The sequence below is a fragment of the Bufo gargarizans genome, chromosome 2 (assembly GCF_014858855.1).
Source record: "Bufo gargarizans isolate SCDJY-AF-19 chromosome 2, ASM1485885v1, whole genome shotgun sequence".
Lineage (NCBI taxonomy): Eukaryota > Metazoa > Chordata > Amphibia > Anura > Bufonidae > Bufo > Bufo gargarizans.
In genome coordinates this window covers 59221218-59236001 of record NC_058081.1, presented here as the reverse complement: position 1 = coordinate 59236001, position 14784 = coordinate 59221218, and the positions used below count along the sequence as shown (strand labels likewise).

General features: G+C 44.9%; 1 protein-coding gene across 6 annotated transcripts in view; it reads right to left on the bottom strand.

Annotated features, from left to right (window-relative positions):
- Positions 1-14784, bottom strand: part of ANK1 (ankyrin 1) — a 183501-nt gene that overhangs the window by 68019 nt on the left and 100698 nt on the right. For 3 of the 6 annotated variants that reach the window (XM_044278999.1, XM_044278997.1, XM_044279000.1), the window contains exons 19-26: positions 14517-14615; positions 12202-12300; positions 11845-11937; positions 9081-9153; positions 8887-8910; positions 4162-4255; positions 3740-3818; positions 2824-2918 (exon numbers count right to left, since the gene is read on the bottom strand). In XM_044278999.1, coding sequence (XP_044134934.1) covers positions 2824-2918; positions 3740-3818; positions 4162-4255; positions 8887-8910; positions 9081-9153; positions 11845-11937; positions 12202-12300; positions 14517-14615 — 656 coding nt within the window. The remainder of the gene's footprint in view (positions 1-2823; positions 2919-3739; positions 3819-4161; positions 4256-8886; positions 8911-9080; positions 9154-11844; positions 11938-12201; positions 12301-14516; positions 14616-14784) is intronic. The other 3 variants (XM_044279001.1, XM_044278998.1, XM_044279002.1) reach the window with 3 other exon arrangements.

Genomic DNA, 14784 nt, shown 5'->3' with positions numbered 1-14784 from the left:
TAGGAGAGAGTGGCAGTATTACCATGGGCACCGCACACCATAAGTATAAGGATTCTTTTGTCTTTAAAGGGAACCTGTCACCGGGATTTTGGGTATAGAGCTGAGGACATGGGTTGCTAGATGGCCGCTAGCACATCCGCAATACCCACTCCCCATAGCTCTGTGTGCTTTTATTGTGTATAAAAACCGATTTGATACATATGCAAATTAACCTGAGAGGAGTCCTGTCCCTGACTCATCTCACATACAGGACTCATCTCAGGTTAATTTGCATATGTATCAAATCGTTTTTTTAACACAATAAAAGCACACAGAGCTATGGGGACTGGGTATTGCGGATGTGCTAGCGGCGATCTAGCAACCCATGTCCTCAGCTCTATATACAAAATCCCGGTGACAGGTTCCCTTTAATGCTAATTCATGAATATCTGTTGCATAATCCAGCCAGTAGTCATCCAAAAATTATTTATAAACCAGATTTACGACAGCACCGATGCCCGCATATGACAACACCATCTGTGGCACAATACTTGTCGAGATTGCGGGGCTGTTTTTTTGTAACATTCACCTACTATAAACCTGTTATAATGTGCAGAAGTCTATATTTACAGATCCCATTACAGACAAATTTGTCCTATTTTTTGTCATGTTTCCAGAACTGCACAAACTGGGAAAATTGTTATGCTATTCTATTCCTTTTTAAAGGGGATAGTCCCATGAATGATTTTCATATACAAACTGGCTGTTAATAGCTGTTTCAAGCAGAAAAAAATACTCTTTTCGTTATTTTTTATTCTATGCGCCCCCTTGGTGCAGCTGCTAATTTGTGCAGCTGGGGGCGGGTTTGGGGCAGAAACAGTCTCCTTCTCCCTCTGGCAGCTCTGGATAGAATCAGTCTCCTTTCCCCTCTGCAAGCTCTGGACATAATCAGTCTCCTTCCCCCTCTGGCAGCTCTGGAAAAAATCAATTTCCTTCTCCCTCCAACATGCTACGGTTTTCTGAAAAGCCTGATCAGTCAAAAAGACTGAACTGAAGACATCCTGATGCATCCTGAACGGATTACTCTCCATTCAGAATGCATTAGGATAAAACTGATCAGTTCTTTTCCGGATTTGAGCCCCTAGGACGGAACTCAGCGCCGGAAAAGAAAAACGCTAGTGTGAAAGTACCCTAAAGGTCACCCGATGAATAAGCAAAATGCTCGTTCATCGGGTGAAACGATCGGAGGTGTGGACACCTCAATCCTCGTTCCCAGGAGCAATGATTTTGTATGGGGACGAGCGATCGCAGTAGTGATTGCTCGTCCTCATACTGTGAAGGTGATCGCTGAAAGTAAAATGCGGCACTTCACCCCCACTTGCAGGAAAAGAATGCTTCCTCCTTCTCAACAATCGGCTGCTCCTTGGATAATGTAAATGCGCTATAACATTGACATTTTAGGCTACTTTCACACTTGCGTTTTGGGCGGATCCGTCATGGATCTGCAAAAACGGATCCATTACAATAATACAACCGCACGCATCCGTCATGAACGGATCCGTTTGTATTATCTGTAACATAGCCAAGACGGATCCGTCATGAACACCATTGAAAGTCAATGGGAGACGGATCAGTTTTCTATTGTGACAGATTGTGTCAGAGAAAACGGATCTGTCCCCATTGACTTACATTGTGTGTCAGAACAGATCCGTTTGCAGGCAGCGTTTTGGTGTCTGCCTCCAGAGCGGAATGGAGATGGAACGGAGGCAAACTGATGCATTCTGAGCGGATCCTATTCCATTCAGAATGCTTTAGGGCAAAACTGATCCGTTTTGGACCGCTTGTGAGAGCCCCGAACGGATCTCAGAAACGGAAAGCCAAAACGCTAGTGTGAAAGTAGACTTAGTTCGTAGAGCAGATAACCACTTGCCTGGCACCACTTATCTGAAGAAAACAATAGGGTCAGACAGATTGATATCCCACCTGTCTTGGCCTTTGTGGCCCATAAAGGAAGTCAATAGGGAGCCCTCTACTGTTCTTATGAATATTAGCTCTCAGAGAAACAGGTGGGATCCGCCCTGGACAATCTGATGTCCATGACCTACGTAAAGCCTAAATGGCTTTACATGGCCCGAGAATCGCACTGATTATCGCTAACGAGCGTTCATAGTAACGCTCGTTATCGATGATCGCGCGGTGTAAATGTAATCGCCGATTGCCCGATGAATTAACAAAACACTCGTTCACTGGGTAATCCGATCGTTTGTGCACATGAAAAAAATATTGTTTACTGGCAGCAGATCGTGACATATAAAGACGATCTCCTGCTGGTAAACAACAAATCATTATGAAGAAGAGCGATGGCATTAGCGACTGCTCCTCCCCATACTCAGGAGGAGATCGCTGCATGTAAATACAGCGGTCTCCTCCACCAGTGATCAGCAGATAGTCGGGAAGGAACGCTTCCTTCCCGACTATCTGCTGTAATATCTCCCAGTGTAAAGGGAACTTAACAGATGGAAATCCAAATGCACTGTACAGCCTGAGGCATAACTTGAAGCTCCTGGGCACAATGCAAAATCGGTAGCAGGCGCCCACCTCCATTGTGCCATTCTTATGTGGCAGAGCGGGCTTTGGGTCTCCTTAGGTATCATGCACAGTATAACTCATATTATTATTATTATAATATCTCTGCACAACCCTATTACGATGCATGCCCATGTGCCCAGTTCAAATTTCAGCTATGGCCTAGTAAAGGACACCAAAGGATCTCCAAAATGTCCCTATCATCAAGTTTCTATGACAGGATAAGGCGATTCTGAATATGTCCTTGTTGTCACTCACCCTGTATGGACAGGACTGGCCACAGGACTGATATTGTCCGATGTCTCGGTGGCTGGACTGCTGGGGATCAGAGATTCATCATCTAATTCTCTAGACTAAAAAGATGCAATGTTAAATCTTTACTGAATTTAAGGTTCAATTTATAGAATGCATTAGGTAAAATAGTAGAGAAAACATGGAGTAAATACATTGAAGTGGGCAACCCAAGGACAAGGGGGAGCAGTGAAGTATAACCATAACTGAGTAAACACCTTCTTGCAACTTCCACTCAAAAGACTTACTAAAATAATTCTACTCCTTTGACTGAAACAGCCATGATGCTCCTCGGGACCTCTTCATAATCTGCTGATGCCAATCATGGAGGTCCTCACTCAAGTCTACTCTACAGTGCTTACCACGTTACAATTTAATGCTCTGGACTATGTCTCCATGTCTCACTCTGGGCATTTCACATGTATAAGTGCATCCTACTTATCGGCTTCCCATTACCTAGCTGTTTTTGGGTGCTTACGGGGTCACCATGGGCTTTGGCATTGATCAGGTGGCCCTGGGTGGCATATTGGTAGCAAGTATCCAATATGGTCTAGCAAATGTACTGGTAAAATATTGCCCTAAGCTAATGGCGAGATAATGCTACAAGCCCCCAAGTGTCCCTCCACTCATCCAATTCGCTCTGCCCCATTTTGCTCATTAAGACTCAATGAATTCACTGCTTTACCCCCACGTATGGGTCCACCTACATATTAGACTCCAACTTGTCTCGATTCAGCCACTGTTTGTACCGCTGGGCCAATGAAGAGCTACTGAAGAACATGGACCAGCATTGAAAAGTGAAGTGTAAGTCTCCCTCTGCCGCCATCTGAAGTGTTGGGAGGTATGGTTCTGTTACTACACTGCTTATGTGTGCATGATTTACCGGTTCATCCTCATCCTTTTTTAGAATGACTGTTTCTGGAGTGACACAGGGGATTCTGGGGATTGCAGGTGATCCAACTCTGTATAAGGAAAGCAAACAGGATTACATGTGGGATACAAAAATAAGGCTGCTTTCGTACTACGTGTCCATCGGAGGTGCACGTTTGGAGGAATTCATGATGGATTCCTCCGACAGATGATGCTAGATAGGCAAACAGTGGCAACTACCACCAACAGGATGCCATTAAAAAAAATTATATTAAATAGTGTATACCAATGTATACTAGCCCTATGGGGCCAAAAGGACATGCTTCTGGCCTCCATGGGGGCCTATGAATAAATTTGACTTATGCAAACGCAGTGTGAAAGCAGCCTAAAACTAAAAGACTTGTATAACACAAAATACCAGCATAAAATACTTACACCTGGTCAAGTTTCGGTAAGAACTCCATATCCGTGTCTTCATCTGGCTCCCTCGGTCCTGTGGGAGGAGGTCTGAAGTCTGGAGGTTCCTCTCCTGAATACAGTGAAGGGGAAATACAGACAAATGCCAATATCTAGGGTGACATTCATACAAATAGGGGGTCACATATAAGCGTGACCATCATTGGAGGGATTCCAACTATACACAGTAACATAGAAATATGACACACACAGATAACACCGCCAAAGTAGGCTGGAAAAGAAGTAGATGAGCAGAACGTGCAAAACAAGCACACAGACACAGCAATCTGATATGCGCGGAAGTAATGACCCACAGAGAGAAGCCTGTAATAGTATGCATTATGCTAATGAGAGGCATAGCTATGTTAATGACTTACAGAAAGTAGCGGGGGTGATGCTCTCCTTAAAGGGGTTCCCCAGGAATGATTCAAAATAGATGCCAGAAACTTGTCCTAGAACTTGTCCTTGCAGAGCTGCCTCACTACGTTCCAGCACTGGTAGATACTACATATTGGTGAGTGTTCCTGTCAGGCTGCTCAGCCATGATTGCATATCATAGGCAGGATCATGTCATTATCATCTACTGTAGACCAGTGTAGTGAGGCTCTGATCCCTCACTCCTCCAGGCAGCTCCGCAAGTGGAGGTAACCAGTCCTCCTCACGTTCTAGGACAAGTTGTTGATGGCCATTTTAAAACATTCCTGGAGAACCATTTGAATCATGTTAAACTAAGACTGGAGCAACACAACAGTACTAACTGATGTGCAACTTGCACACTACTTTTCTTATCCTATTTTTTTAATCTTGGAACAGCACAAAAATCCTTACTGGGTCACGAATGGTACAGTGCAGGGAAAATGTGTTTAATCGTTGTGTAGGATTTCATATATTTTCATTTACTGAAATTGTTTATTGGGCCATTGTGAGGAAATATAAAAACTGATGCAGTGCGAGGAACACTCAATGTACCGAATTATTACACTCTTCAGGCCACCAGCTACTCCTCCTGACCCCCCAACTATGAGTGGAATAAGGCACTGACAAGTATCTCTGGTAGGCACCTATCTCCTGTGAGAAGAGAAGTATCCGACATGCCAGACATTTCGAGAGAGTCAGGCCACCACCATATACATTAGACAAGACGGCCAGTCCCCCAAAAATTGGCAAATTCACCCGACGTTCATCTAATTTGTATGGTTATCCTTAAATCAGGGCTTTTCTAGTTTACATGCCTCCCCAACCAAACCATGTGGACATCTGGGCACACCATGAGCATCCACGTGTGTACAGGACCCACAAAGTGACCATCTTTATGATCATGTCTCTTCTGGTGCATGAAAGATGTTTACTTGTCACTTTCTCTTTCTGTGGCAACCACACAGGACAATGTGTTCCTGGATGAAATGTACCTGAGATAGGTCATTTCCTACAAGAATAAGTGGGTCTGGCCACTTGAGGGGGACCTCGCCAGTAAGAAGCTAGCTCCCTTCTTCATATATTAGCCACTTATACTTCATGTCATGCTATCACTCTTTCAACTACATTTATTGTGGTATTGCCCGCAAGAGGGATACCCCCCAAAATACTGCTGTACAGGGCAATACAGGTAGCACCATCCTTAGGTGCCTACTCAAGTAAGGGACTTGCAGAACCACCCTCCACCATAGGTTAAATTGTAATATTTTGACTGCCAGAAGCCACCACTAGAGGGAGTTAGATTTATAATTGAGTTCAAAGCAAACAAGATATATGCAACAAGCTCTTCCAATTGGGGAGGGGAACTATTTATCTGTATGGTGCCCAGATATTTTTGGTGGTGGAGCTTCTGTTGTGTAGAAACTTAACCAGGTCCATATATACATGAATGAACCAGACTAGATACTGTCAGCAGGATGAACCCTAGTAAACCAGTCATAATACTTGGTGGGGCTCACCTTGCTGATCAAAATCATACATTATTTCCCCAGATCTGTAGCTGCATTTAGGAGAAATAAGTGTCAATCAAGTGGAGGGGGTAGTGTCCAGGAAAGCAGAAAGGAGGAGCTAATGTGCACCGAGTGGCTAAGGCCCACCCTTGGTGCACTTAAGCACTAATTTGCATATTTTTTTAAATGTTTATTTCTCCTAAATGCAGCAACGGAAGGAAAGCATGTTCTTAATCAGCACAACTCTTTCCACGCCACAGTAATATTCTAATATTCCATCCGTTCCTGAGCTTTTTTCCATAATATCTCATTTAAGGAGATTTCAAGTCCAATTCAGTAAACGACAGAACATAAATAACGTAACAATACAGACTATGACTAAAAGCACTTGAGATGGAAATAATCACTAATTATATTATCTGTCAACAGAAATCTAATGATACATACTAATTACCCCTGTTTATACGACGCTGTGCAAAACCAACATCTAATTAACAGGCTTTTTAGAGCCGAGCGAATGTTTTTAAAACCCAAGTGAAATAATGTACAATAAATCGTTAACATACTATTTACTAACAGCGCAATTAATTAAAAGACTCAATAAGGGGAATCCCTACGTACTTTATGGTGAATCTCCACCTTTTAACACCTTATTGTTTATAGGCAGATCTTTATAGTGGAGTACACTTTTGTCCAAATCTAAATACAGTAGGTATGGAATAAAATCGTATATTTCTGGCTGCCTGCAGTCACCATTAGGGGGAGCTTGGGAGCTTTTTGCATACTTTTTGTGGCAAACTCCCCCTACTGGTGGCTGCAGTTATTAAGAATGATTAATGTTATCATTTAATACTATGCATGGGATTTGGAGCTCTGTATTAGAATAAAGCAGCTTCCACCACTTTAAAGATCTATGAATCCCTGAAGAAGGAGGCCTACTTTGGTGTCTAATGATGTAGTGATATTTAACTATTTTTTTTCAGGTCTGTATTTTTGAGAGACAATTTATATTTTTTAATGTCACCATTTATGTATCGTTTAATGTATAGTTTAACTTTATTTTTTTGGGGTCAGGAAGTGGAAATTAGCAATTTTGCCATTATTTTGGGGTTTTGTTTTTATGGTGTTTACCGTGAGGTATAAATAACTAAATAACTTTTTCTGTGGTTACAAACTTTTTTTTTTGCTAAATGATTTGTTTCTATGTTGCTGCATTCAAGAACCATACATTGTTTTTCACTTTTTATTTTGGTCCCACTAAGAGACTTAAACATCTAATCTCCTGATTGCTGATATAATACACTGAAATACTCCTATGTTGCAGTGTATTATGCTTATGAGTGTCAATATCGCATTGATCATGGTATTTAAGGGGTTAAATAGCAAGAATTTGCATTTTTTCCAATTCTGGTCATTAAAGTGGAGTATCAGCAATCAGGAGCTCCCCTTATAGCAGCAGTCTGGTTGTTTAGTCTGGAGCGCCCCCTATAACAGCAGTCTGGCTGTGTAGTCTGGAGCGCCCCCTATAACAGCAGTCTGGTTGTGTAGTCTGGAGAGCCCCCTATAACAGCAGTCTAATTGTGTAGTCTGGAGCGCCCCCTATAACAGCAGTCTAATTGTGTAGTCTGGAGCGTCCCCTATAACAGCAGTCTAATTGTGTCGTCTGGAGAGCCCCCTATAACAGCAGTCTAATTGTGTCGCCTGTAGCGCCCCCTATAACAGCAGTCTAATTGTGTAGTCTGGAGCGCCCCCTATAACAGCAGCCTGGCTGTGTAGTCTGGAGCGCCCCCTATAACAGCAGTCTAATTGTGTAGTCTGGAGCGCCCCCTATAACAGCAGCCTGGCTATGTAGTCTAGAGCGCCCCCTATAACAGCAGTCTAATTGTGTAGTCTGGAGCACCCCCTATAACAGCAGCCTGGCTGTGTAGTCTAGAGCGCCCCCTATAACAGCAGTCTAATTGTGTAGTCTGGAGCGCCCCCTATAACAGCAGTCTAATTGTGTTGTCTGGAGCGCCCCCTATAACAGCTGTCTAATTGTGTTGTCTGGAGCGCCCCCTATAACAGCAGTCTAATTGTGTTGTCTGGAGCGCCCCCTATAACAGCAGCCTGGCTGTGTAGTCTAGAGCACCCCCTATAACAGCAGTCTAATTGTGTAGTCTGGAGCGCCCCCTATAACAGCAGCCTGGCTGTGTAGTCTAGAGCACCCCCTATAACAGCAGTCTAATTGTGTAGTCTGGAGCGCCCCCTATAACAGCAGTCTAATTGTGTTGTCTGGAGCGCCCCCTCTGTGAATTGATGACTGTCTAGTACATGAAAGTATTGTACTAGAACTAAGCAACACCTAGACCTACCTGACGTATAAAGCGGGATGGAAATATAGACAGATGCTGGAAGTAGTGGGGCAGATAATGCAGACTGTGGAATAAATCTGATCTCTTTGCATATAAAATAATGTAGAAATAACAAAGATATCACATTTAAAGGAACACTCCAGACAATATTCATACATTGTGTTATGACTAGCGTAGGGGCTGAGGGGGCGGAGCATGAAATATGATGCTCCGCCCTATCAGACTTTTCAGTAACACTGTGTATCAGTTTTGGCCGGAGTGTTCCTTTACTTTATGCTGGTTAGTTGACTGAGCTAAGGCCATGTGGATGCTCAGATGTGGATTAGGTATTAGTGAGATGCTTTAGACAAGGCTGATGGAATGGAAGAAGCTGAATGGGTCAGGCTGCTATGAGTCTTGTGGTCGGTAAAAAGTACCATAGTTCCTACCATGTAGAGGCAAGTGGGGAGTTCCTAGAAAGTAAGAACAGCCATAGTTTTATCCAGGGCCCAGTCCAGGGTACAGTGAGGAGGACGCTCTGGAGGACAATACTATTGGGGGTGGGTAGAGGATATATACACTGACACGGGAAAGCAGGATAGGGAATCTTAAGGCCTGTGGGTAACAGAATGGCTCCGCTCACCTTCGTCCTCCGACACATCCAGCATCTCGTCCACAGTTTCTGGGAAGCTCATCCTGTGCCTTTCGTTGGCTAGCTGTGGGAGAGACAAAGTCACCATCTGACCCTGGCACCCTACCGGAGCACTAATTAAGGGCTCATGCACGCGAGCATGTGTGCCTCGTGCCCGTATTGCGGGTCCGCAATATACGGGCACTGGCCCTGTGCATCCCGTATCACGGAGGCGGACCCATTGACTTGACTTGGGATACGGAGCGGGGCAGAGGCATGAATCGGAAGCCCACAAAAGCACTACGAAGCGCTTTCGTGGGATTTAGGCCTCTTTCACACTACCGGTTTTTTTTTTCGTTTTGCGGTCCGGTTTTTGCGTTCCGTATACGGTCCGTATACGGAACCATTCATTTCAATGGTTCCGCAAAAAAACGGAATGTGTTCCGTATGCATTCCGTTTCCGTATTTCCGTTTTTCCGTCCCGTTGAAAAGATAGAACATGTCCTATATTTGGCCGCAAATCACGGTCCGTGGCTCCATTCAAGTCAATGGGTCCGCAAAAAAAACGGAACACATACGGAAATGCATCCGTATGTCTTCCGTATCCGTTCCGTTTTTTGCGGAACCATCTATTGAAAATGTTATGCCAAGCCCAATTTTTTCTATGTAATTACTGTATACTGTATATGCCATACGGAAAAACGGAACGGAACAACGGAACGGAAACGGAACCACAACGGAAGCAAAAAAACGGAACAACGGATCCGTGAAAAACGGAACGCAAAACACTGAATTCAACATACTGTAGTGTGAAAGAGGCCTTAGGTCCATGCCTCTGCACCGCAAAAAAATAGAACATGTCCTTTTTTTTTTTTTTGCTGTGCAAACCGTCTCTTGCGGTTCAAGGACCCATTCAAGTGAATAGGTCCGCATCCTCAACCAGCGTGCACACGGAGGGTGCCCGTGCATTGTGGAGCGCTATTTGTGATCCGCAGCACAGGCACGGGGCACACACGCTCGTGTGCAGGAGCCCTAACGCCGCCTGTTTTTTCCTGCCTGACTACCACCCCCACATGTGATCCAAAGCTATGTGTGGCCTAAGGGGATCATTTGATACTGACGATGCTTAGCAGATATCTCCAGGCATTGAAATCAATGATGCGCTGTAGAGATATTCCCAGCAGTGACTTCATGCTGTTTTCCATCAGTGTGAGCGTGCTGCCTATGGCTCATTCAGCTGGGAGCTGTGACGTTCTGTACAGCTAGCACTTCTGTAGGCTTACAAAATGCTTAAACAGGTTGTTTAGGATTAGAAACAAGGGTCTTTTTTTCCCACAAACAGCATTGCTGTTGTCCATAGGCTTTACGTCAGCCCCATGCAATTCAGATGCAATACCAGACACAGCCCATTGATAAGAATGGCGCTGTTTGCTGAGGGGAAAAAAAAAGCAGATTCTGTTTTCTAATCCTTAGAAAACCCCACTGTTTCAGCTACCGTACTTCCTTCAAACCTGATTCTCTATTCGCAGTACAAATTTGCCAGCTGGGTACACCAACACCACTGGATGCCCACACGGGTAAGGTTTGTGGACAGAGGGCAGAATGTGGACCCCATTTAGAATATGACTACTATCCAATGCTTTTGAGAAATTGGTCATATGCAGGACGGCCAGCCATATACAGGAAGATTTTTTTGCATTATCCTTTGGTCTAGTTTAAAAATGTCATATCTTCTTTTTTCCTACAGCTCCTATGCAAACCTACATGTCTCCATGGTAACAGACAACAAACAAACCCTGTGTAGTCTGATCCTGCAGTCATGCTCCCTTCCACCAATTCCTCACCTCTTGGAAACCTATCGAATATATGTAAGGCCCTTATGCACACGACCGTTGTTTTGGTCTGCATCCGAGCCTCAGTTTTTGAGGCTCGGATGCGGACCCATTCACTTCAATGGGGCCGCAAAAGATGCGGACAGCTCTCCGTGTGCTGTCCGCATCCGTTGCTCCATTTCTGTAGCCCCACAAAACAAAATATAACATGTCCTATTCTTGTCCGTTTTGCCGGCAAGAATAGGCATTTCTACAATGGGCCGCCTGTTCCGTTCCGCAAATTGCTGAAGGCACACAGGCGGCTTCCGTTTTTTGCGGATCCGCGGTTTGCAGACCGCAAAAAAACGGAACGGTCATGTGTATGAGGCCTAAGTCAGCATAACGTTAGGAACAGATTGAAAAAAGCATGACTGCAATATCAGACTACATAGGATTTGTTTGTTGTCTGTTACCATGGAGATGCACAGGTCCGCATAGAGTTATAGACCCAAAATTAGAATTCTTAATGAAAACCTATTGCAAAATTACTTCAGTTTTGATGCATAGGGACAATGACAAACAGGTGGACATAATCTTTAACATGATGGAAAATCTGATTGGGCGTCTTGCATTTTCGGTTGTAAGATGTGCCCAAAATTTTTAAGTTGACATTACATATTCGATAGATGATGGCCAAACCCACTGGAACCAGCTGGCTATCTAATGTGTATGGGTCTCCTGGCTGCCTACTGAAGACAGGTGTCGAGGGAGAGACAGATTGGGCAGTTCAATTTCAACATGCCCTGCCCATTTTTTGTTCTCAAAGGACATAAGCCGCCACCAGAAAAGTCTGGTTGCGCCTTACTCCCCTCTTTCCATCGAGAACACATGCACTCTTGGCCAAGCTTTGTGTGCCTGTCATTTTCCAGTTCTCTCCTAAGTCATCCCCCCTTGTTATTACTCACCTGGGCAGGTGGTCCATCTGTCACCAGACTCAGAACATCTGTCACAGAGATGTATCCTAGACGCTTTGCAATGGCCAGCGGCGTGATCCCATTCTGCAGAGGCGTAGGGCACGGGAAGATGCAATAGGGCAATGAGGAAAACAATGAGGCATGAGAGGCCAAGAAGAGGCATTTGATGGGTGATGAGGCAAGACAGGTGACCGGAAAAAAAATAAAAAAAACAGGACAGGGTGGATAAAATACAATGAGAGTCAAAAACCGACAACAGGTAAGGACAACAAAGCCAGAAGACGTTTTCTAAGACATTGGACAAGACACAAGGGCAGAAGAGGTCAAGCAACAAATGGAGGCTCTCACCAAGCTAGCCTGATTGGGGCAGGCTCCGTTCTTCAGTAGGAGGGTGACAATGTCTGTGTGCCCCTGCTGAGCGGCCTGGTGGAGTGGAGTGAACCCCAACTATAAGAAAAAAAACATACGAAGACCATATATTTCCCCATTTTTCCTGTGCAAGCTTTGTGGATCATTACCCTCATCATCTACATGATAATAACTAGAAACCAGATGTATAAGCCAATTGCCAGACAAGCCTTTGAAAAAACCCAGACCTACTGAGTAGATTTGGTAGGGTAGGACATCACTTAAAGACATTTTCCAGGCTCCTGATTTTGATCAGCTATACTCAGCGGAGGTCATCAATATCAGAATGGTGGAGGATCAAAATCCCACACCCCCATGATCAACTATTACCTGCAGCCTCCATTCAAAGTGTAGCGGCCATGCCGTGCTACTGCAGCTCGGCTCCAGCGTGACCACTAGGAATGGAGCTCTGTTTCCGCCTCTGTTCAAAATGTTGGCTCTGGTGGTAGAGACTGCAGGGGACAGCTAACCAGTTGAGGTGTAGGGTGTCAGACTCCCACCAATCAGATATTGATGACCTATCCTGAGGATTGGTTATTTGTATCAGGAGCCTGGAAAAACCCTATTAAAAAGAGCAGTCTCATCAGGAAAACCTCTACCCATCGAGTGTAGATACTTGGTTAGAGAAGTAGCAGTTGCCCCCAGGCCTCTGCAAAAGGAGTCTCCACTATTATTAATAGCAGACGGAGGCCCTGTTATGATCTCTGTGATCATTTCCTCCTTCTAGTTTCTACTTCTTCAGTTCTTCCATGCACAGTTCTTTGAGATGACCCTTCTCATCATAACTGAACACATGTGGAAGGAACTGGTAGATTTTGTGAGGGATCTTCTTGAGGGTTCTCAGCATAGTTTCCCCAGACCTTTAGGTCTTCTTCATTCAGTCAACAAAGAAAAAGGGGTAATGAAAAAGTTAAAATGTAACTGGTCTTCCCTACAAATGTGGGACAATCCGCGTCTCCCAAGGATGTACTATGCTAACACCGAATTAAACTGAACCCCAGCAACACAGCAACCAGATGGTCTGTACAGAAGCTGAATGGTTCACTGATGAAATACTGGTGTTAAAGGGGTTCTCCAGGAGCGCCGCAGCCTTCTCACTGTTTACTGCTGGCCCAGTGACGTCACGACTACTATCAACTGGCCTGGGCGGGGCTAAGCTCCGTTCAAGTGAACAGAGCTTAGCCCCGCCTAGGCCAGTTGATACTAGTCGTGACGTCACTGGCCCAGTGGTGAACAGTGAGAAGGCCGCGGCGCTTAAGGAGTGGGGCTGCCTTCTCAAACAGCTGATCGGCGGGGGTCCCAGGTGTCGGACCCCCACCGGTCAGATGCTGATGATCTCTCCAGAGGATAGATAATCAGTTTAAACAAACTGCAGAACCCCTATAAGTCACTTGCTTAACAATACTGGTTCCAGTGTCGGACTGGGGTACCAAGGGCCCACCAGTAAAATTTATTTTGGGGGCCCACCGTACAGATACACTCAAATATAATAAATAATCTGCCACATTTTTTATATGGACATAGGCTGGTTGAGGTGATGTACATTGAATATATGTAGGTAGTGCAGTAAGCCTACTGTGTTATGTGCAGGTGGTGGGAGACTAGGGGCCCACCTTGTTCAGGGGCCCACCGGGGGATTCCCCTGTACCCCTGTGGGCCAGTCCGAGCCTGACTGGTTCCAAGACGGAGTCGGGGTATTTCCTCCTGTAATAAGTGCAATCTTCAAAGGAGGATCTATCTACTATTCCACACCCGACATGACACATTTCTGTCCCCAAATGTCAAGACTCTTCAGGGGATTCGGAGATGCCAGAATAGACACCCAAAACAAAGAGGGCAAATGGTTACTAGCTAACCCCCTGTACAGTGCACATCAAAACGGGGACTGTTATTTGTGTTGGTCCCATGTTGCTATGTGCCCGCATTGCTAAGAAAAATTATGTTTTAATAGATGCAAATGAGCCTCTAGGAGCAACGGGGGCGTTACCATTACTCCTAGAGGCTCTGCTCTCTCTGCAACTGCCAGGTGCAGGGCCAGATGTGATGACGTGTACACTGCCTGGCCCCGTCAATCCAAGTGCAGAGGGCGCAGAAGTTGCAGAGAGAGCAGAGCCTCTAGGTGTAACAGTAACAGCTGTCCATATGGCGGATGTATACAAAGAAGATGATAAATTGCGGAGGTGGGGGCAGCAGTCACCAAGGTCTCAGCTAGGCTCTAAGATACCAACTATTAGAAGACATGCTCACTTGCTCACCTTGTTGGTAGCGTTCACATTGGCCTGATGCTGTAGGAGAAACTTTACTATCTTGATGTTCCCGTAGTGACAGGCGACGTGGAGTGGAGTGAACCCCATCTAAGAAAAGACATAGGTAAGTGGAAGCACATACGGCTTATTTTTGGGCACCATTTTACGTCAATTTCTGGCTATGTGCCTGTGCAAAGGAGAACTGGTTTAGCTGCCCATAGCAACCAATCAGATTCCACCTTTCATTTTTCAGAGCTCCTCTGCAAAATGAAAGGAT